This window comes from Aspergillus alliaceus (genome assembly GCF_009176365.1).
Source record: "Aspergillus alliaceus strain CBS 536.65 unplaced genomic scaffold BDW43scaffold_68, whole genome shotgun sequence".
Lineage (NCBI taxonomy): Eukaryota > Fungi > Ascomycota > Eurotiomycetes > Eurotiales > Aspergillaceae > Aspergillus > Aspergillus alliaceus.
This window is the reverse complement of record NW_022474751.1, coordinates 26,223-48,348: the sequence shown is the minus strand read 5'-3', so window position 1 is coordinate 48,348 and position 22,126 is coordinate 26,223. Positions and strand designations below refer to the sequence as shown.

The window sequence follows — 22,126 nt, the reverse complement described above, 5'->3', positions numbered from 1 at the left end:
GTTATGGATTTATGTGGTTTAGTCAGGATTGCGGTTAAGATTAGATTAAAAAATACCTTTACCCCGACCAATCACGACTGCTGCATTTTTTGTAAAGGTTTCATAAATCGTCAAAGGACGCCATATAATTATCCTCTTATTGATTGCCAGACAGCCATGATGCCTCTACGGTGATGATTGAATGAAAAATTACTGAGCCGCCTTGAACCTTGCGAAAAGTAGATAACAAAAAAACCAAAACCAAAACAAAGAGGTCTCAATCATGGCCTCCAAGGGAAGCATCTCGCCAAAGCCAAATGATATCGATACGCACTCGCTGGTTTTGCAGGAGTTGGAACCTTCACCAGTACAGGACGAGTTCCCCGACCTTGAAGCTGGCGAGTACATTCCTAAAGCTCAAGACCTGCCTTCCAAACGTTGGACTGGATCAGAGGGCGGGCTGTCCACGCACAAATTAGGTCTTCGTGGGCAGAACTGGGATTCGTGGCGTATGTGTGGATGAACTATTTGCTTTTCCATTTCATTCGAGCTTACAGTCGCAGTCTCCGCACTTCAGAAATACTCGACATACCCCCCAACTTTGTTTTTTGCGCTGCATTTCGCCAACACCTCTCTTTTCCCTCTAGCGACTCGATCAGTTCCAGACAGTGAAACGTATCTGCTTCTCACAAGACCTATCTACCAGTCTCCGGGGCTGGAGCATGTAATCCTAACTGTCCCCCTCCTTGTCCATATCGCATCTGGCATTGTTCTCCGGAGTATCCGTTCTACTCGTCGGGCACGACTATACGGGGCGGAGACTAGGTCTCAGAGATCCTCATTGACTTTCTGGCCGCGAATGAGCTGGCAAGCGCGCCTAGGATATTCTCTTGTTCCGCTTCTTGGTACTCATGTCCTTGTCAACCGTGCGACGCCGTTGATTGTTGATGGAGGGAGCTCAGGAGTCGGTCTGGGTTATGTGGCTCATGGGATTGCGCGCAGCCCTGTATTTTGGAATATATATTATGTTTTCTTTGTCGCTGTCGGGACGTGGCATGTCATTGGAGGATGGGCTGCTTGGATGGGTTGGAGAGTTACCACGGCTCGGAGGGAGCGAGGCAATAAGAAAGATCACATTGAAGGTTACCTGGGGTACATAAGAGGCGAAGAGCGGATCAAGAGGGAGAAGAAAAGGTGGTGGGTAGTCAATGGTGTTGCAGCCGTAGGAGCCGCTGTCTGGCTTGCGGGCGCTTTGGGAGTCATTGCCCGTGGAGGCCAGAGCTCGGGTTGGGAAGCCAATGGTTGGAATGAGATCTACAAACAGGTACCTGTCCTTGGTTCCTGGTTATGAAATGAACGGGTAGTTCAGAGACAAATGTCTAAGCTGTATGTGATCAATGCTCATATATGTACAACAGTGATGAGCCAGCCTAGTATAACAGTTAATAAGGTAATAGTGTTCCAACAAAAAGTAATGGAAGAGAAGTAAATCTCTATATAATAATAAAATGATTTGAAGGTTGTTCTCTTTACAGAGAGGTGAGACGTACTCTATATATGTATGTACATATATATAGAATTTAACAAAGTGTGGTCCGTGCATAAATTATACTCTGGCTTCACTTTTTTTTTTTCCTTTTTTTCTCTTTTTCCTCGGCGGGGACTTGAACCGGACCTTTTATTACACCTCAGCCACCAATTACAACATATATACATCTTCATTACCTTACACGAGCTGGGTCTCCTAAATCCCAGTCGATGAGCTTTATTCTCTTGGACACTCATCATATCTCAACACTTCGGTCGGCTTTTCACTCGATACGCACTGATGTTCTGACCTTTTCTCGGTGTAAGAACCCTCAGCCTTCTTCCGGCGGTTTATCCTCTGTACAGTATTGTTTTGCACGGTCTTCAATCATGGAGACAATACCAGCGCATGGTGTCTCTGATCAACTCGTTCAGTATGAGGGTAAGGAATACCATGCGGTGAAGGAAGGGAATGCGTTCATTTTGAACCCACCTTCCCAGGCTGCAGCCGCCAAAGGAACACGAAGAGACCTTAAGGCGAAGGATGAGGCCCAGTCGGTATTCTACAATCCTATCCAACAGTTCAATCGAGATCTGAGTGTGCTCGCCATCAAAGCATATGGGGAACACGTATTGGCTTTGAAGAAGCAGAGAGCCCAAAAGAAACAGAAAAGGGGCGCGGTAGCTGAAAAGGCAAAGGGCAAAAAACGAAAGAGAGAGGATGGCGACGAAGAAGAAGAACCAAATGGTAAGGGAAGCAATCCCGACTGCCAAGCACGAAATGGTGATCAGCCGGTCTCAGGATCGCTGCCGGAACAAAACACTACGCCTTCATTTACAATTCTTGACGCTCTGTCTGCCACTGGTTTGCGTGCATTACGCTATGCATCAGAGATTCCGTTTGTCACTTGTGTTGTTGCAAATGATCTATCGCCCTCCGCTATCCAATCGATGAAGTTGAACATTGAATACAACGGACTCGAAAAGCTCATTCAACCTAACACCGGCGACGCGCGAACTTATATGTACAGTACTCTTCACCCAGCTAGTACCCAGAGTAGTGGACAACACACTGGGAAGTTTGACGTCATTGATTTGGATCCCTACGGGACGGCTGCACCGTTCATGGACTCCGCTGTACAGGCCGTGAAGGACGGGGGTTTGCTGTGTGTGACCTGTACCGATGCCGGTGTTTGGGCATCGAACGGATACCCCGAGAAATCATTTGCATTGTATGGCGGTGTGTCTATGAAAGGTACACACTGCCACGAAGGTGGACTACGTCTAATCCTTCATTCCCTCGCAGCGTCAGCTGCAAAATACGGGCTGGCTATCGAGCCACTCTTATCTTTGTCAATCGATTTTTACGGCCGAGTCTTTGTCCGTGTTCACCGATCACCAGCTGAAGTTAAGTTTGTTTCAGGCAATACAATGATTGTCTACAACTGTGATTCGGGCTGTGGAGCTTGGTCAACACAGCCTCTGACACAGACAAAATCAAGGCTAGATAAAAAAGGAAATCCTTTCTACCATTACGGATTTGCCCAGGGACCAGTGGCAAACACGACCTGTGCGCATTGTGGGATGAAGACTCATCTAGGCGGCCCCATGTGGGCGGGTCCACTTCATAATCCTCACTTTATACAAAAGATCCTTGATATGCTTCCTACGACAGATAGGAGCATATACCAAACGGTGGACAGGCTCGAAGGCATGCTGACCACAGCGCTTGAGGAGGATTTGAGCCTCTCGGATTCTTCACGGAGTGGCAGCCCTGAATCTACCTTGCCCGGGACCAAAGCTGTTGCGCCAAGTGGAGATTCTGCTATCATTCCGCGGATTGATCCGGCTCTTAGAGAACCATATCCATTCTATTTTAGCTTGAGCGCTCTCTCGAAAGTCCTTCATACATCCACTATTTCCGCTGACGCTTTCCGCGGAGCCGTGCGGCACTTGGGTTATAAGTGCACTCGTAGTCACACCAAGCCCAATACTATCCGCACCGATGCACCTTGGGATGTAATCTGGGAGATCATGAGGGAGTGGGTGAGGCAGAAGTCCCCAATCAAAGAGAAAGCTCTTAAGCCTGGTACTGCCGGCGCTGCTATTATGGCGAAAAGCCGGGAAAATCTTCAGCAGCTGGAGGAAGGTGACCGACAGTTAGATTCGCTGAAGAAAGAGATCTTGTCTGCTGCTGAGAATGGCAAGGATATCTCCGACGTAGTGACAAAAGTCGAAGCCGCGCTGTACCGTTCCGGCTTCCGGCAGGCCTTGGGCCAAAGCGAATCAAATGTTCAAGCGAACTCGCAGAACTCAAACCCAGCCCTTGGGACATCTACCTCGAAATGTCACCCTAGCACACTGAATGTGGTTTTCGATGAATCTCTAGGTAGAGAGGTGGCCAACAAACGACTTGTCAGGTATCAACTCAACCCTCGGGCTAATTGGGGTCCACTGAGTCGAGCGTCGGGGCGTGGATAGGGGCGAGGATCTACGGGTCTATCTGAATCTCCTCGCCGCGCGTACCAAATTCGTCTAATTGGAAGTTGCTTCATATCTTGGACGGAATCAACCCACCGAGGAACATTTGAAACACATCCTGGGCTAAAGCTAGCCCTTGGATCTTTGGTATAATAATGCATGTGTATAGAGGTAGGGTCTACAACGAAGAGCAACATGTTTGAATTTTGAAGTCAGGAGGAAAGTGGAGAGATGAATAGGATCAAGGCAGTAGAGAGACTTACCCTATTCAGCCTACACTTATGCATTAAAACTGAATACAGTGTCGAGAGAATCGTGAACGATACAATGACTGATCCACACTAGACGAAACCAGGAAATGAAATCAATGTAGGTGTCATGAAGGCTAGCGAGAAAATATCAAATTATCTATACTTAAATACGTATTATCTAAACCCTACTGCCCATCAAGCCATTAGAATGTAGAAACTGCTACAGCTACTGCCTGAGAATCACTGTGGCTGATGCTGACACTGACTTGTTTTACGCCAGCCTGTTTCGCCGCCTCGGCTGCAGCACCGTGAAGCTATAAAAGGTGTTAGTTCGCAGTGATTAGACAGGGTAAAGAAGCAAAGCAATAGTAAACTCACGTTAACGACAGGAGCCCCGGTCGCATCATTAGTGATCTCAATGTCCTTTAACGGAGCACCGGCACCTTTACTACAGACACCAAGGGATTTGAAAACAGCCTCCTTTGCACTCCATCGTCCTGCAAATGATGCTTGAGGAGAGGCGGCTTTGCGGCAGTATTGCTGCTCTTCAGCTGTAAAGTTTCGTTCGATGAAAGTCTCATTCTCGATATTAACCGATTCAAGATTTTCCACATCCACCCCCACCTTTGAGTTCTCAACAGTGTGAGCCTTCGCCAGCGACTCAACCATCTGCTTAGTGCTTTCGACACCTTTATCAACGACCTTTGGGGGTGCTGCAGGGAACTTAAGTTCAGAAGTCTTCTTGTCAATGGTAACCCGATAATCGGGGTTGAGGAAGACCTTGCTCTGAAGGTCATCTTCGTACGGTGCCTTGTTCTTAGCAACAAAGATGCTATTGTTGATCAAGCCATTGTGGAAGAACCGATACGCCTTCTTTTGTCTGGCCTCAACCTTGGACTTGTAGGTCTCGAACTGTGCGCGGTCAAGGGCGGCATAAAGATACTTAGGGTGGATACCGATCACTTGCGCGCCCTTCTGACCGAAACCGAACGAGGTGACCGAGAATGCCTTGACACCATCCGTCTGGATGCTACGGCTGGGGTAGACAATATAGTCGAACTTTTCCAGTACCTTGTCCACATTATCAGCGTTGCGGTTACCAGGAACCAGACCACTATCCAAAACCTGCAGACAACCGTTGAACATCCAAGCACCGGCAGCACCCTTAGGGTGTCCGGTTAGGTATTTCTGGAAAATACCTAGGACCGCGTTGCCCTTCTTACGACCCAGATGCTTCATTTGCTGACAAATGACATCGGATTCATTTTTATCGTTTGCAACGGTAGAGGTACCATGGAAAGAGGCAACCCCAATGTCATCAACAGTGAGACCCCAGGTGGCAAGAGCGCCGCGCAGAGGAGCAATGCGGGAGTCTTGCTTCCAGAAATTGTTTCCGAGACTGAACTGCGCGTCCTTCTCCTGGCGGACAGCCTCGCGTTCGATGTGCTGAGCTCGTTCCTGCATGTATACAGACATGTTGAACGAATCAGAGCCTTGGGCTTTGATGGCTTCTACTTCTTCCTGGAGATACAGCAACTCAGACTCCTGCCATTCCTTGATCTGTTTCTTACGCAGATCCAATTGCCGGCGACGGTACTTGATGTCCAACAAGGGCGACGGGAACCTGCCGGGGTTCTCCCTCGCAGTAGTAAGGACACCCTGACCCGGCGCGGGGACTGAACGTCCTATCTTGTCGGTAGCCGTGGTTGTCAACGCAATCACACCGTGGATTGGAACTCCCATATCCAGCGCGAGCTGGGCGCTCATGATAAGTTGCATACCGCAGCCTTGCGATTCCATGAAGCCAGCACGGGTAGTCGTGGTAGGTCGTGACATCTCCTGAGGTGTACGGCCGTGTGCGAACTCATCTTCCGCGTTACTGGTAGCTTTCATGTTGGCGAACTCGTATGAGCCCTCTTCTTGGAAGTCGTCAAATCCACCAACAAAACAGACGCGGGCTTTGCCTTCAACAATAGTTTCGTATCCAATGTCAACGGACTCAACGGCCGTTGCACAAGCACCAACGGGTGTCTTGATGGGGCCAGTGGAGGATAGCAGTAACATGTTAACCCATGCACTCATTGTATTTATGAACGACTCTTGCAAGATATCCTTCTGGAGGGGCTTATCCAAGTAGCGATCCTTGTACATCCCTCGCAAGGCATGGGTTCCTCCAATTCCAGAACCGATGCAGTTACCAACCTCAGATAGATGGACGTACTTGTAGAACTCGTAAGGATCGGTGATACCAGCCGAGAGCATCGCTTCAGCAGTACAGACAAGAACGAACAGCGTCACCGGATCAACCTGCTCAATGATGTCATCGGGAATACCATACCGCTTGGCATCCCAGCCAGTTGGCACCTGGCCGGCAACAAGGCGGTCGAATTGGAGAGCCTTAGGGATCAAGAGATTGGCACCCTTCTTGAGACGCACAGTGTACTCTCCCGATTCAGGAAGTTCAAAGATCTCAACCTTGTCACCATGCTCCCTCTTGAATTCCTCCGCGGTTTCTTTCGAGGCTTCAAATGGGTCTAAGTCCTCCTGGATTACAATCTCCTGAAGCAGCTGTTTCTTCTTCGGGTCATAGCCCTTGAAAAGTTCGGGCTCGATGAGACGGATACCGGAATGCTCAAGGATGTATTTCTCATACTTCGCCTTGACATCTTTGTCATCCACGGGCTCCCCAGTCTTTGCATCAACCCAGCCCGAGTAGGACTTGCCTTTCAGTGGGCCGTTATGATGCTTGATAAGCCCCATTATCCATGCCATTTCCACACAGCCCTCAAGGGAAAACTTCCCATGAGCTTCCATTTCCCAGCGGGTTCGCGAGTTACCCCAAGGCCCAACTTCTGCGAAACCAGTAACAACAACTACCTTGTCCAAGTTGACCATACCTTTAAGGTTCTCATTAAGGGATTGCACTTCCTCATCCCAGCAGGGGAGTTTGGGAAACTGGAACTTAATATTGGCCCGAGGCTCAGCAACAACACGCTTGTAGAGTGCTTCGCTATCCTCTCCGTTGACAACCTTGTTTTCAATGGCGGTTTCCTTAATCACAGCTTGTCGAACGTCGCTTGTCTCCATGATGTCGGTGCGGAGCTTCGTCATAAGGCTTTTTAGGTCAGGAATGAATTGGAGTCCACCATTCAAATCAGCCCAAACAGGGTCAAGCTGACACAGATTGACAATCGCAGGAGCCATGAGACCAAGCAAGTTGAAGGCCATTTCCTGCTGAGAAAAGGTGCGGACACCAAGTTTCTCGACACCCTCGGCAACCATGTTGTTGCCACTCATCAAACCTGTACCGCGGGTCCAACCAATAACAGCACCACAGATTGTAAGGTAGTTGCTCCAACTCTCAGAATACCAACGGTTGAAGAGTGTCTCTAAGGCGAGCTTGGACTCAGAGTACAACCCGTCGTTGCCGAATGTGCCGTGGTTTGGAGATAGAGGAAGGATAACTTGGGCTGGCCGCGTTTCAAACCCATTGCTTTGCTTTTGCGATTTGATAGAGCCCAGGAGCCGCAAGAGATTGGTCAACATGATGCGGTGAGCAAGCTCTGACTTGGAATCGATGGAATCAATCTCGCGGCCGTTCTCCGGGATGGCAGCGAATGGAACGACATAGTCCAAGTCCCAACCGAGCCCCTTCTTTGTATCGTAGATGTAGTTCACGAGGGCTTCCACATCTTGTTTGCTACCTTGGTTGAAAGGAACCACCACAAGTTGCGAGCCACGGGCACCATAGCGAGCATACATTGCTTGGTAGTACTCGGTGACCTCACGTGAGTAGCGGCTTGTAGTCACGACGACCTTGGCACCACCACTAATAAGGCCTTGCAGGACTTCGGCACCAATCGAACCAGCACCAGCACCAGTCATAAGGACGTTCTTACCCTGGAAGGTAAGACCGGACCGTGCGGCGGACTCCAACACATCTAAATACGTACCGGTGAGCTTCTTATTATACTCCCATCCATGCTCATTCTTCTTCTTGAGATGCAGGAAAGGAATAGTTTCAACCTTGCCTGCGCGAGGGCTGCCACTGTGCTTGTGTCCGGACCGGTTCGATCTCTTGCCGTTGCCATTTTCCTGGGGCATAATCTGGTTTTCGTTCATGCTGAGAGCACGGATTACTTCCTTGTAGAGCGCGTTAAATTGTAGCTGTGAAGACTTGGACAGGCGATGTTGTCGGCGGATGAGTTTGTAAACACTGCGAAGATCATTCTGCACCTTAGCCCGATTGCTATATTCGGAAATAGGACCACCTTCCGCCATTTGCTTCACGTAGTGCTCCAACTTGCGAGCGCTGGCCCGGGGAGCCTCCTTATATTCAATATTTCCTCGAGCGTCAACTGTTGTCTGAGGGCCGGTTGGGATCGCCACATCTTTGTAAACTGGGGCAACTCCAAGAACTTCCTTGCAATTTTCAATGAGCTGCTGGCCGAGTTCTTTGGCTAACAGATAAGTCTCGCCACGATCGGTCGGACAATTGTCGATATGATACTGCATAAAATCAAGGAGGAGGGGGTTCGAACGATTCATGATACGGATACACTGGCTCACTATTTCACGATCAACGGCCCTGAGTCTGCCAAAGATGATATCATAGTACATGCTCAAAGCGTCCTGGCGAGCCCAATTCCAGGAAGAATCATATACACGAGCCTTGAGGGGGTCAAAGGCGGGCTCAATGCCGGAGGCGTAGAAATCGCCGTGTTCCGCTTGCCAAAGATCGATTTGGGCCTGCAAAGCTCTTTGGGTCTCTTGGGAGGTGATGAATGCTTTTTGGCCGGCGCGCAAGTCCATCTTCAAGTACCGTGCAATGATCTCGAGTTGTTGCTTGAATAGGGCCCGTTGATCTTTGGTCAAGGCATCAATTGCTGCTGGATCCATAAGCATGCCTCCGGATCCAGCACCGCCGTCTCCACCAGCCGCCGGCGCAGAGAGGCTGATTCCTGCACTGGCAGCATATTTGTCGGTCACATCATCAAGGTATGCCTTTGCATCAGCCTCCGATCCAATACGAGAAGCAGGCTCCATTGTAAGAGCCAAAAGGAGAACACCATCCTGCCTGCCAGATCCCAAGCCCCATCGTGTTTCAAGATATTTACGAACAGCTGTGATATTAAAACCTCCGGGCATTTTAGATGAGACCAGGCGAGCAATGAGAGAGGATGACTGCTTGCCCAGCTGTCCATTGAATGTTGCCTGCATAGAAGCACCCAGCTCATCAAGAGGGGTGTCCTCTGGCTTCTCAGGTGTGGATCCGAACTCCTTGCCCAGGTCTCCGAGAATTTCATTTTGCAGCGTGGATTTACCTATCGAATAAGTAACGTTAGCTGGATATTTCCTAAGAGTTCACCAGGGTATCCCCCCCCCCCAAAAATACGTACCACCAACCAAGTCTTTAATGGCTTTGCTTAAAGGCACGTCAGACAGGGCCTTCTTCAATTTCTGTGCGACGAGCGTTCTGAGCACATCCACTGCTGTTACCGGCGCATCTTCGACTGCGGCGGCGGGCCCAGCACTAGGAGGCGGAGGGGCTGCTGCAGCAGGAGCCGCAGTACCAGCCATAGGAACAGCTGCAGCAGGGGTGCTGGCTGCAGGGGGCGCCTCAGGCTCCTCCTCCACGGGGTCTACATCATAATAAATTTCCTTTGCATCCTTGTTATAACAAAGTATTTGGCGTTGAACGGACGTGGCAGCGTCATATGCTTCATACTTTGATGCGAGCGTTCGTCGCGCCATCCCACCAAGGGTATCTGCAGGGCCAATCTCAACAATCCGTTCTGTCCGTTTCTCCGCCAGGATAACATCTTGGGTCTCAATCCACCTCACTGGAGATGCAAACTGGTACGCCAGTAGTTCTACCAGTAAGGTGTGGGCGAGTTCCTGTTCGACTTCAGGCCGCATCTTGAAGAATGTATGGTATATGAACGGTAGGAGGATGGCGGTTCTATCTCTATTGTCAACACGGCGAATGGACTATTCCCAATCGTCACTTCCTGTGGACAGTTGGGTTGGAAATGCAGCAGCCGTTAAAAATAAATTTGCAACGAAGAGGAAAATAGTGTTGTGAGGAGGAAGGGTAATTAAAGAAATAATACTAAGTTAAAACCTAGTGAACACACAAAAACTGTCAGCGGGAATTGACCTCGAGATTCATTGAAAAAGCATGACGGTTATGTGCTTGTCTCTTGCCAAGTGAATAACAAGTTTGAGCAAGGAAATGGAGATCAAAGGAGAAAGCTCTTTGATGGAAATGAGTGACTTGCTAGGTACCGTACATACTACTTGTGTAAAAGACCAGAGAAAGAAAAGGAAGAAAAAAACTCGGGGTCTAGTATCAGAGGAACTCACCCCAGTTTGGGACCACAGGCGGTGGGGAGAAAGTGCCAATGTGGTAAAAACAGAATGAACCAAAGAAAGGAAAAAGGATAATAAGGAAGGCAAGAGAAGGTGAAGTTGTGGACGGATGGGAATCGAATTATTGCTGGTGAGCTTTTGGTGAGTGTTGTTGGGGCGGAAGACAGCCAGCAGTATCCGTACTACTCTAACTAGTACCTGTCCCAATTACTTGTGGTTGGTTGTATGCGACCATACACGGCCAGAAGAATAATTATTAAGACAATGATTAGTATAAAATTAAAAGATGATTCATTCACTAAAACCCTGGTAAGGCATTTCTTGGATGTCCAGATGGCGGTTGGGTTGACGGGGAGCTTCTGTGGTAATTTTCATAATTGAGAATACACTAATATGTCACTGGGTATGTACGTATGTATCTTTGACCAGTGGATCGCCCCCTAGTGCCTACTACCTATATACTAGGGGCAGTAGTGGCATTGATGAGGTGGTACGAGGGTACGAGTACCAGAGGTAGTCTCATTTTCTCATTGGGGTTGATAGTATCATCATACTCTATATTGGAGGAATAGATAGACCAGAGGGAACCACTTCATGGGCCCATAACTATGACAGTGGGAGAGGGCAAAATTAAAAATTAAAAATTAAAAAATGAAAAATGAAACATAAGATAAAGAAAGCACACACACATACACACAAGAGTGAGAGTGACAGGAAACTATCTAAAATTGTTCTAGATATTACTTGTACTCAACAATATTAGATTTATACAGAGTGTGTAGGTAGATAAGATAGGGCGATCTGATCTGATTTATTAGAATATGGCGAGTAGAAACCCAAGATGGACTTCTTTATGTGTTAGTATCCAGAGTAGAGTGGAAAGTGTTATGCTACTTACTATTCAATTAATTATAGATCATACAAATGCAACCGGGGTTGCTACTTCCAATAGGTCCATAGAATATAAATATATATGTACATAAGTAGAATCAAGAATAATGCTATTTATCTATGCCTGAAGAATACATTCACTTGAATATTGTTCGCCAAAAACTGTCATAGTGGGAAGGATCTGTTGATCCTACCTTGCTCATCGGCTTGCCGGTAACATCTTAGAAAACATGTACATACTATTAGTACGGAGTAGTACCTCGACTATCTTCGACACCTAAAGACTAAGCTAGGTATGCTTAGCACTAACAATCCTTCCGGGGTGAGGATCACCTCGCAGAAATGGAATGGAATGTCAGGTATTGTATTGTCACGTTCCACCGGTTCCAACCCAACCGTTTTGGAACTTTGGGGAGGTCCCCCTACCCGCCATACCCGATTAGGACAGTTCTCATTCAACCAGCCCCAAAACTGCGGGTTTTTACCTCCGTCCGGCCGGTTCAACGCAAAAAGTGAGTGCGTGTGTGTGTGGTTGTATCTTTTTTTTTTTTTTTTTTTTCCCTGGGCCACTTGATTAGTATGATTCGATGTGTAGTAGTAGCTACTGGTAACTGAGGGTAAACCAATTTTCTTTTTCCTTAAACCCCATCATCAATTGGCTAGTATATTATTTCATTATTATAATTATTGCTATCCATTGTCCTTTTCTTCTTACAGACGTTAAAGAAATCCACCTCCCCCCTCCAGTGTCTCCCACTTGTCCTCCTCAACTTCTATTCTCTACACCATTTTTATGTTGTAATCATTTATTCCTTCTCCTTCGTCTTTCTCTTTTCTTTTTGCTAGCCATCGCCATACCTAGGCTCAAATTCTTAAAATTCTCTTGATACTCTTCTCCCCCATATTTATCTAATAGTCTGGGTGGTGGACCAGCTGATGACTTTAATTCAAATTCGAAACCACTTACCATAGGTACGCAAACTTGCACATTGGCCTTTTTCGAGGCTGCAATCTCTTCAATTTGCTTTTATAGGGCCTTGCGCCTTTTTAACGCTAGGTTACTCATTAGTGTGGTACAGAATCTCCCGGGACTGTTAATCATCCCCCTGTCTCCTCGATCTTCGCCACAAAAGGGCATACATCTTGATACGAAATCACAAGATGTATGGAACATCTACAGGCCCTCAGACGGGCATTAATACCCCGCGCTCCTCCCAGTCCCTGCGACCTCTAATCCTGTCACATGGGTCACTGGAGTTTTCTTTCCTTGTGCCGACCTCCCTTCACTTCCAAGCTTCGCAATTGAAAGATGCCTTCACAGCTTCATTACCAGAACCGACAGATGAACTTGCCCAGGACGATGAGCCTTCCTCCGTAGCGGAACTTGTGGCTCGTTATATTGGCTATGTCGCTACCGAGGTAGAAGAAGGCGAGGATGATACACATGGGACCAACCTAGAAGTTTTGAAGCTCGGTCTGAATGAATTCGAGCGTGCCTTCATGCGCGGTAACGATGTCCATGCTGTTGCATCTGCTCTTCCAGGAATAACCGCCAAAAAGGTTTCGGCTGTGAAGGCGTACTATGCTGGCAGGGCAGCTGCTGGACGGCCCACTAAGCCGTATGATTCTGCGCTATTCCGTGCTGCTTCCGATGAGAAGGCGAGCATCTATACCGTTTTTGGGGGGCAAGGCAACATTGAAGAGTATTTCGATGAGCTGAGAGAGATTTACGCCACCTATCCATCCTTTGTCGATGAGTTGATCTCCTCCTCGGCGCAGTTGCTGCAGTCGCTCTCCCGTGAACCGGAGGCGAGCAAATTGTATCCGAAGGGGATGGATATCATTCAATGGCTCCAGGATCCGGACTCTCAGCCTGACACAGACTATCTTGTGTCGGCGCCGGTGAGTTTGCCATTGATTGGTTTAGTTCAACTAGCACACTTCGTTGTGACCTGCAAAGCCCTCGGCCGTGAACCTGGTGAGATCTTATCGAGGTTCAGTGGAACTACGGGTCACTCACAAGGCGTGGTGACCGCTGCAGCAATTGCCTCTGCGACAACGTGGGAAAGCTTTGAGAAAGCTGCTAAGGATGCTCTGACCATGCTCTTTTGGATCGGTCTTCGTAGCCAACAGGCCTACCCTCGCACATCTATCGCTCCCTCAGTGTTGCAGGATTCGATCGAGAACGGAGAAGGCACTCCAACTCCTATGTTGTCTATCCGGGATCTTCCAAGGTCTGCTGTTCAGGAGCACATAGACATGACCAACCAACATCTTCCAGAGGACCGTCACATCTCCATCTCTCTTGTTAACAGTGCGCGCAATTTTGTTGTCACCGGTCCCCCACTTTCGCTCTACGGCCTTAATCTGCGCCTGCGCAAGGTCAAAGCGCCTACAGGCTTGGACCAGAATCGCGTACCCTTCACGCAGCGTAAGGTTCGCTTCGTGAACCGGTTTCTTCCCATTACTGCTCCATTCCACAGCCAATACTTGTATTCGGCGTATGACCGCATCTTGGAAGACCTGGAGGACCTGGAAATCTCAGCCAAGTCTTTGGCTATCCCGGTGTATGGCACTCAGACCGGAGAAGACTTGAGGGAATCTGGCGATACAAACATCGTTCCTGCGCTGGTGCGCATGATTACCCACGACACGGTGAACTGGGAACAAGCGACGGTTTTCCCCGGGGCTACTCACATCGTCGATTTCGGCCCCGGCGGTATCTCTGGTCTTGGTGTGCTTACGAACCGCAACAAGGATGGTACAGGTGTGCGGGTGGTGCTTGCCGGGGCTATGGATGGTACCAACGCCGAGATTGGCTATAAACCAGAACTATTTGATCGTGATGAGCATGCTGTCAAGTACGCCATCGACTGGGTCAAGGAGTACGGTCCCCGACTCGTGAAGAATGCAGCAGGCCAAACATTCGTCGATACAAAGATGAGCCGACTTTTGGGCATCCCCCCTATTATGGTTGCGGGCATGACTCCCACCACCGTCCCTTGGGATTTCGTAGCCGCAACCATGAATGCCGGTTACCACATTGAACTTGCTGGTGGTGGCTACTACAATGCCAAAACGATGACCGCGGCGGTTTCCAAGATCGAGAAGGCTATTCCTCCGGGCCGTGGTATCACCATCAACTTAATCTACGTCAATCCTCGTGCCATGGCGTGGCAAATACCCTTGATCGGTAAACTGAGGGCTGATGGTGTGCCTGTGGAAGGTTTAACAATCGGCGCTGGTGTTCCATCGATCGAGGTAGCCAATGAGTACATTGAAACTCTCGGAATTAAGCACATTGCTTTCAAGCCGGGCTCAGTGGATGCTATTCAGCAGGTGATCAACATTGCCAAGGCCAATCCTAAATTCCCCGTCATTCTTCAGTGGACTGGCGGCCGCGGTGGTGGACATCACTCCTTTGAGGATTTCCATCAGCCTGTGCTACAGATGTATAGCCGTATAAGGCGTTACGAGAACATCGTCCTCGTGGCAGGCAGTGGCTTCGGTGGCTCCGAAGATACGTATCCTTATCTATCCGGAACCTGGTCGTCTCGTTTCGGCTATCCCCCCATGCCTTTTGACGGCTGTTTGTTCGGTAGTCGCATGATGATTGCCAAGGAAGCTCATACATCAAAGAACGCGAAAAAGGCCATCGCAGATGCTCCTGGTCTTGATGACCAAGACTGGGAGAAGACATATAAGGGCTCTGCAGGTGGTGTAGTGACAGTTCTCTCTGAAATGGGTGAGCCAATTCACAAGCTTGCCACCAGAGGTGTTCTGTTCTGGCACGAGATGGACCAAAAGATCTTTAAGCTCGACAAGGCGAAACGCGTACCCGAACTGAAGAAGCAACGCAATTATATAATCAAGAAGCTTAACGATGATTTTCAAAAGGTCTGGTTCGGTCGCAATTCTGCCGGTGAAACAGTGGACCTCGAAGATATGACGTACGCAGAAGTAGTTCACCGTATGGTGGACCTCATGTATGTCAAGCATGAATCTCGGTGGATCGATGACTCCCTCAAGAAATTGACAGCAGATTTCATTCGTCGCGTTGAAGAACGTTTTACTACCGCCGAGGGCCAGCCAGCTTTACTGCAAAACTATTCAGAGCTCAACACTCCCTACCCTGCTATTGATAACATCTTGTTAGCGTACCCTGAGGCTGCAACCCAGCTGATCAACGCCCAAGATGTTCAGCACTTCCTTTTGCTCTGTCAGCGGCGTGGGCAAAAGCCTGTGCCTTTCGTCCCTGCCTTGGACGAAAACTTTGAGTATTGGTTCAAGAAAGATTCTCTCTGGCAGAGTGAAGATTTGGAGGCTGTTGTGGATCAAGACGTGGGAAGGACCTGTATCCTGCAAGGCCCGATGGCTGCTAAATTCTCAAATGTAATTGATGAGCCAGTCCAAGATATCTTGAATAGTATCCACCAGGGACATATCAAGAGTTTGCTCAAGGACGTGTACAATGGAGACGAGGCGAAGGTCCCTGTTATTGAATATCTAGGAGGTCGACTTGATGAATCAGAGGATGAACCGGAGATTGATGGCCTTACGATCTCCGAAGATACAAACAAAATTAGTTATCGATTGTCGTCATCCCCATCCTCCGATCTACCCGAACTTGATCGCTGGCTACGTCTCCTTGCAGGCACATCCTATTCTTGGAGGCACGCAATCTTCCTCGCCGATATCTTCGTGCAGGGCCATCGGTTCCAGACTAACCCGTTGAAACGTGTCGTTGCGCCGACCTCAGGAATGTATGTGGAGATCGCCTACCCAAATGACCCGTCCAAGACGGCCATCAGTGTGAGAGAGCCTTACCAGTCTGGCAAGCTCGTCAAGACAGTCGAGGTGAAGATGAATGAGAACCAGATCAGCCTTACCCTTTTTGAGGGCAGAACTGCGGAAGGTGGTGTTGTTCCTTTGACATTCTTGTTCACGTATCACCCTGAATCGGGTTATGCCCCCATTAGAGAGATCATGGAAGGACGCAATGACCGTATCAAGGAGTTTTACTACCGTCTCTGGTTCGGGAACAGAGAGGTCCCGTTCGATGCTCCCACAACAGCGACATTCAGCGGTGGCCGCGAGACGATTACGTCCCAGGCTGTCGCGGATTTCGTGCATGCTGTTGGCAACACTGGTGAAGCCTTCGTGGATCGTCCTGGAAAGGAGGTTTTTGCTCCCATGGATTTCGCAATTGTTGCTGGCTGGAAAGCTATTACCAAGCCTATCTTCCCTCGTACGATCGATGGAGATTTATTGAAATTGGTCCACCTGTCTAATGGTTTCAAGATGGTCCCGGGGGCTCAGCCTCTCAAGGTTGGCGATGTGCTGGATACCACCGCTCAGATCAACGCTGTCATAAACCAAGATTCTGGTAAAATGGTCGAGGTCTGCGGTACCATCAAGAGAGATGGAGCCCCTATCATGCACGTCACCAGTCAGTTCCTATACCGAGGAGCATATGTAGACTTCGAAAACACTTTCCAGCGTAAAGACGAGGTTCCAATGCAAGTTCACCTTACGTCTAGCAGGGATGTTGCGATACTCCGGTCGAAAGAATGGTTCCGTATTGATGAGCCTGATGTTGAGCTCCTCGGTCAGACTTTGACCTTCCGACTTCAAAGTCTGATTCGCTTCAAGAACAAGTCCGTCTTCAGCCATGTTCAAACTGTTGGTCAAGTTCTTCTTGAGCTTCCTACGAAGGAGATTATCCAGGTTGCATCTGTAGACTACGAAGCCGGAGCTTCCCATGGAAACCCGGTCGTCGACTACCTTGAGCGAAATGGAACGTCCATCGAGCAGCCTGTGTACTTCGAAAACCCTATTCCTCTCAGCGGTAAGACGCCACTGGAGCTGCGTGCTCCAGCGTCTAATGAGACCTATGCTCGCGTTTCGGGCGATTACAACCCGATTCATGTCTCACGAGTCTTCTCCAGCTATGCAAACCTGCCGGGCACTATCACTCATGGCATGTATACGAGTGCCGCTGTTCGTAGCTATGTGGAAACCTGGGCAGCTGAGAATAACATTGGTCGTGTCAGGGGCTTCCATGTATCTCTAGTTGGCATGGTTCTCCCCAATGATATGATCACCGTCAAGTTGCAACATGTTGGTATGATTGCCGGCCGCAAGATCATTAAGGTAGAAGCTAGCAACAAGGAAACAGAAGACAAGGTCCTTCTTGGTGAAGCAGAGGTCGAACAACCTGTTACCTCGTACGTTTTCACCGGACAGGGTTCGCAGGAGCAGGGAATGGGAATGGAACTATACAGCAGTAGCCCTGTTGCTAGGGAGGTGTGGGATCGGGCTGACCGTCACTTCATGGAGAACTATGGCCTTTCCATTATTGATATCGTGAAGAATAACCCCAAGGAACTCACAGTCTATTTTGGTGGTCCGCGCGGTAAAGCTATTCGCCAAAACTACATGTCGATGACCTTCGAGTCTGTCAATGCCGATGGAAGCATCAAGTCAGAGAAGATCTTCAAGGAAATTGACGAAAATACAACGTCTTATACCTACCGTTCACCATCCGGACTTCTCTCTGCGACCCAATTTACGCAGCCCGCTTTAACATTAATGGAGAAGGCAAGTTTTGAAGACATGCGCTCTAAAGGTCTCGTCCAGAGAGATAGTAGTTTCGCTGGTCATTCACTTGGTGAATATTCGGCTCTTGCCGCCCTCGCCGATGTCATGCCCATTGAAAGCTTAGTTTCTGTGGTGTTCTATCGTGGCTTGACTATGCAGGTTGCTGTTGAAAGAGATGAACAAGGTCGCTCCAACTATTCTATGTGTGCTGTTAACCCGAGCCGCATTTCCAAGACCTTCAATGAACAAGCTCTGCAGTATGTGGTAGAGAATATTTCAGAGCAGACAGGCTGGCTGCTGGAAATTGTCAACTACAATGTTGCAAACATGCAATACGTTGCTGCTGGAGATGTAAGTTTTTGCTTGCGCGTTCGCAAATTTGGACTATTTTTTCCTAACTTTTCTTATAGCTTCGTGCACTTGACTGTCTCACAAATCTACTGAACTACTTGAAGGCTCAAAACATTGATATCCCCGCTCTGATGCAGAACATGTCTCTGGAAGATGTCAAGGCTCACCTGGTTAAGATCATCCACGAGTGTGTTAAGCAGACTGAGTCCAAGCCTAGACCTATTGCCCTTGAGCGTGGCTTCGCTACCATCCCTCTTAAAGGAATTGATGTTCCTTTCCACAGCACTTTCCTCCGTTCTGGAGTCAAGCCATTCAGGTCCTTCTTGCTTAAGAAGATTAATAAGAACACCATCGATCCCAGCAAGCTGATTGGAAAGTACATTCCAAACGTCACCGCCCGCCCCTTTGAGTTGACTAAGGAGTACTTCGAGGATGTCTATAGGCTCACGAATTCGCCACGTATTGCTAACATTTTGGCGAACTGGGAGAAGTATGAAGAAGGCGAGGGTGCTTCACGCACTGGCGGTACCACAACTGCTTGAGAAATTAGCCAAGAGACCCCTCCGCATGAGCTTTCCAGCACAGCTTCATAATGTTGCTGTGTTTTTCTTTTGTTTCGCCTTTCCCTTTCTCTCTTCTAAAGATATTTCTGCTTAGCGTTGGGTGTTTAGATGTCTATCTCCAATTCTACTGTTCTGCCGAAGTCCTGTTCAATCTATTCATAGCAAGGCCTCAATAAATATTCTATTACCATGAACATATGACCAAACGCTGTGCTTACAGTAGCGTAATGGTTCACTTTCAGCAAGCTGCTCTGTATTAGAAATAGAGACAAGCCTATACTCAAACGTTCCCAAACTATCCCACCAATCAGTTCTCTTTCAGCGTACCGGGTCTCAATAACCGATCTTCTTTCCCATAAACTCCAACATCTTTGACAATCGCGATAAATCTCCGATGATTCTCCTTGGACTCACCAATACGAGGGCGGAATATTCTGAGCAAGTCACTACTAAGTATGCCCGACGAAGGGATAGCCGCATGGATCTCCGCGGGCGTAGGAAAGCTTTGACTTCCAGTAGGTCCAGGGGTGGAAACACGAGTTTGCCCTATATATGTGGTCCAATTAGAACCATCCTATACGAGTAGGACGAAGTCTAGTTGGGATCGACTAGACTTACCTCTGAATGACTCGGGGCTGCTGGCACGACTTCCCGAGAAGCTTCTCCCAGCCAGGGGCGTAGGGCTTCCTGCCCTAGATCCCTGCGGAGTCCCACTTTGAGAGGCCGCTGAAGGGGGATTAAGCTTGAGCTTTTTAGTCTTACCACCTTCGCTCATCTCTCCGCCGGAACCTGCGCCGCCATCGGCATCGCTACAGGAACCTGCACCACCAGGAGGTACATTTCGAACACGTTTCTTGCCAAGCTGCGAGGGGGTAAGCATTCGAACTAGACTTAGAATGACTGCTCAACTTACTGGCATTGGCAATGCTGCTGCTGGAGACATATTGCGCGAGCTCGGCTGAGGTGTGGGCTGAGTCGATGGGTGCTTGCTTTTGCCCTTTTTGCGAGAAGTATCTGTCCCACTCGCATCCGATACATTAGGAGACCCCAGCCGTTTCCGTGGGCCGGTTGCCGTGCCTTTTTTAAGGGGATCAGTGTGCTTTGGCCGGCCAGAAGGCGTATTGTTGCCCTTAGATGATGTCGTTGTGTCTTTCTTATTCTTTTCCTCTTCGGCTTTCCGTTCTTCTTCCTTCAACCTTTCAGCTTCGCTATCATCAGAGCTCTAGAAATACAGCGTCAATAAACTTGGCACCGGCGTACAGTAATTAGGTCTTAACTTACCTCATCGTCTGAATAAGGGTTAACGTCAGAACCACTGCTATAGTCATAGTTCTTCTCTCGCTTCTGCAGTGCTTTTCGGACCTTTTTACCGAGCACCCGGCGAGCCTCTTTTTCCTTCTTTTCTCTCAATTCCTCTTCCTCATAGTCCCTCTCGCGTTTCAAATCGAAGACGTTGGCTTTCAATTGATCTTGCTTTATTCTCTTCTCGGCTGCTTTTGCTTCCTCGTCTTCGTTGAAAAGTTCATCGTGCTCTTCATCGTCGGCAAATCGATCTTCTTCGAAGTCCATTTCATCGGCTTCCAGCCCCTCAACTCCAGACGGAGTTCCTTGTTTACCAGCATAAACCTTCCGTTGTTTAGCAAACTGCTCCAATTCCTTTCGTTGGGCTAATTCTTGCTGCTTTTCCATAAACCACCGCGGATCTTTAACTTTCTTTGCCATGAATTTCTCCGCCTCTTCAATAGTCAAAGCTTTGAACTGGTTTTTGGCGCTGAATCTATACCACTTCTCTACAGGGATCATCCTCATTTTCCCCGTAGTTTCAAGAACGAATACCGCGTGTGTTTCGGACAAAGCAGCTTCATAATTCCCAACCCAGATGTTTTTGTTGTCAAAATCCTCTAGATGCCACGGCAAAGCTTCTTCGTACTTTATTCGCGTCTTCGCCATTTCCTCAGGCGTCATATCTGTTTTGGACACCTGCTGGGTCTTTTGCTTGGGCACGTTCGCTCTCTTCGGGGCGGACCCAATAGAGGGAGCTATCTGGGCCATATTTTCTGCACGTTCCTTCTCACGCGCCGCTTTTCTCGCCTCTAATTCCTCACGTTCAACCTCATCCATCTGATGACTAGACTCGGATGCGGTTTTTTGCATACCCTGGCCCTTTTCAGAGGACATTTCATGTGGTCGGGCCCGAGGATCGCGACGTTGAAGCCTGACAGGTCTGGTGAACTGAGATTCATCACGGGGGTCGATGGTCTTCTTTGATGCGAATCTAGCGATGTGATGTTTCAGGCCCTCCCGCAATGCGCGCTTTGTCGTCACTAGGGGATAGTCCATATATGTCTCCGATAACAAGGGCCCGCTAAACCCATTTGCAGAAAAGTCAGACGCCGGCTTCCCTCTTTCGGTGTGAGGTGCAGATAATGGGTCAGAGGTGACTGGCCGCGAAGCAACCGCTTTCGAGGCTGGTCCATTTCCCGACACAGGAACAGCTGGCTTGACAGCAGGTCTTCTTTTCGGTCTTACTAAAGGATCTGCTGCTTTGGGGCGGCGAATTCTCATAAGTGGTGGTCCATTTGAACCTGTCGGAGTCCGCCCGTTCGAGTCATTCGTAGGTGTCGCCATGTTATGCTCTGAGACGCATAAAGCTCCCTATAAGGGACATTTACCTAGGACTTAAACCTGCTTCAGCGGTGCAAATAAAACAGATAAAGGAGATAGATAGGCCTGCCGATTAGCTGAAGGAAAAAGAACTAGGATGGCAAATGCTGATCAATGCATGTATGAGGAGCAGTGGAGTTTCCCGGATGATTTAATGGACGGCCGGCTTAAGTAAGCATCTCTCACCTTCGATTGGCCTACACCAGAAAGTATGCATACCTATAGATATACTATACTGTATTTCACTTCACTGCCGTATAAATGCAAGTGCAAGCCAGTACATACTATCTAGGTATAAAACTTACATTTCAGCTTCCGTCACACACTACATTCACTTTAGTTTCATGAACGTCCAGAACAAGCATAGATCAGGAAAAGAGCCTTCTTTCCCTGTTCACCCTTCACATCATGCTCCTTCCTACTACTATCATTGTCTTTTCACCACCA

General features: G+C 48.6%; 4 protein-coding genes across 4 annotated transcripts; 2 read left to right on the top strand and 2 right to left on the bottom strand.

Moving 5' to 3' along the window:
• Nucleotides 1-262: 262 nt before the first annotated feature.
• On the top strand, nt 263-3,987 carry BDW43DRAFT_304037 (S-adenosyl-L-methionine-dependent methyltransferase; the record flags this gene model as incomplete). Its single annotated transcript, XM_032045529.1, has 5 exons — nt 263-416; nt 543-1,131; nt 1,743-2,975; nt 3,009-3,076; nt 3,107-3,987. The coding sequence occupies 5 exons, from the start codon at nt 263-265 to the stop codon at nt 3,985-3,987; spliced, it is 2,925 nt and encodes a 974-aa protein (XP_031895057.1).
• A 227-nt stretch (nt 3,988-4,214) lies between these two features.
• On the bottom strand, nt 4,215-10,157 carry BDW43DRAFT_323036 (trifunctional fatty acid synthase subunit FAS2; the record flags this gene model as incomplete). Its single annotated transcript, XM_032049671.1, has 3 exons — nt 4,215-4,552; nt 4,617-9,562; nt 9,638-10,157. The coding sequence occupies 3 exons, from the start codon at nt 10,155-10,157 to the stop codon at nt 4,442-4,444; spliced, it is 5,577 nt and encodes a 1,858-aa protein (XP_031895056.1). The 3' UTR covers nt 4,215-4,441.
• A 1,895-nt stretch (nt 10,158-12,052) lies between these two features.
• On the top strand, nt 12,053-19,202 carry BDW43DRAFT_219985 (tetrafunctional fatty acid synthase subunit FAS1). Its single transcript, XM_032039389.1, has 3 exons — nt 12,053-12,473; nt 12,581-18,452; nt 18,512-19,202. The coding sequence occupies exons 2-3, from the start codon at nt 12,663-12,665 to the stop codon at nt 18,992-18,994; spliced, it is 6,273 nt and encodes a 2,090-aa protein (XP_031895055.1). The 5' UTR covers nt 12,053-12,473; nt 12,581-12,662; the 3' UTR covers nt 18,995-19,202.
• On the bottom strand, nt 19,079-21,816 carry BDW43DRAFT_219970 (transcription factor IIF subunit TFG1). Its single transcript, XM_032039388.1, has 4 exons — nt 20,297-21,816; nt 19,929-20,237; nt 19,634-19,877; nt 19,079-19,561 (listed from the first exon to the last, which is right to left on the bottom strand). The coding sequence occupies exons 1-4, from the start codon at nt 21,641-21,643 to the stop codon at nt 19,323-19,325; spliced, it is 2,139 nt and encodes a 712-aa protein (XP_031895054.1). The 5' UTR covers nt 21,644-21,816; the 3' UTR covers nt 19,079-19,322.
• Nucleotides 21,817-22,126: the final 310 nt, after the last annotated feature.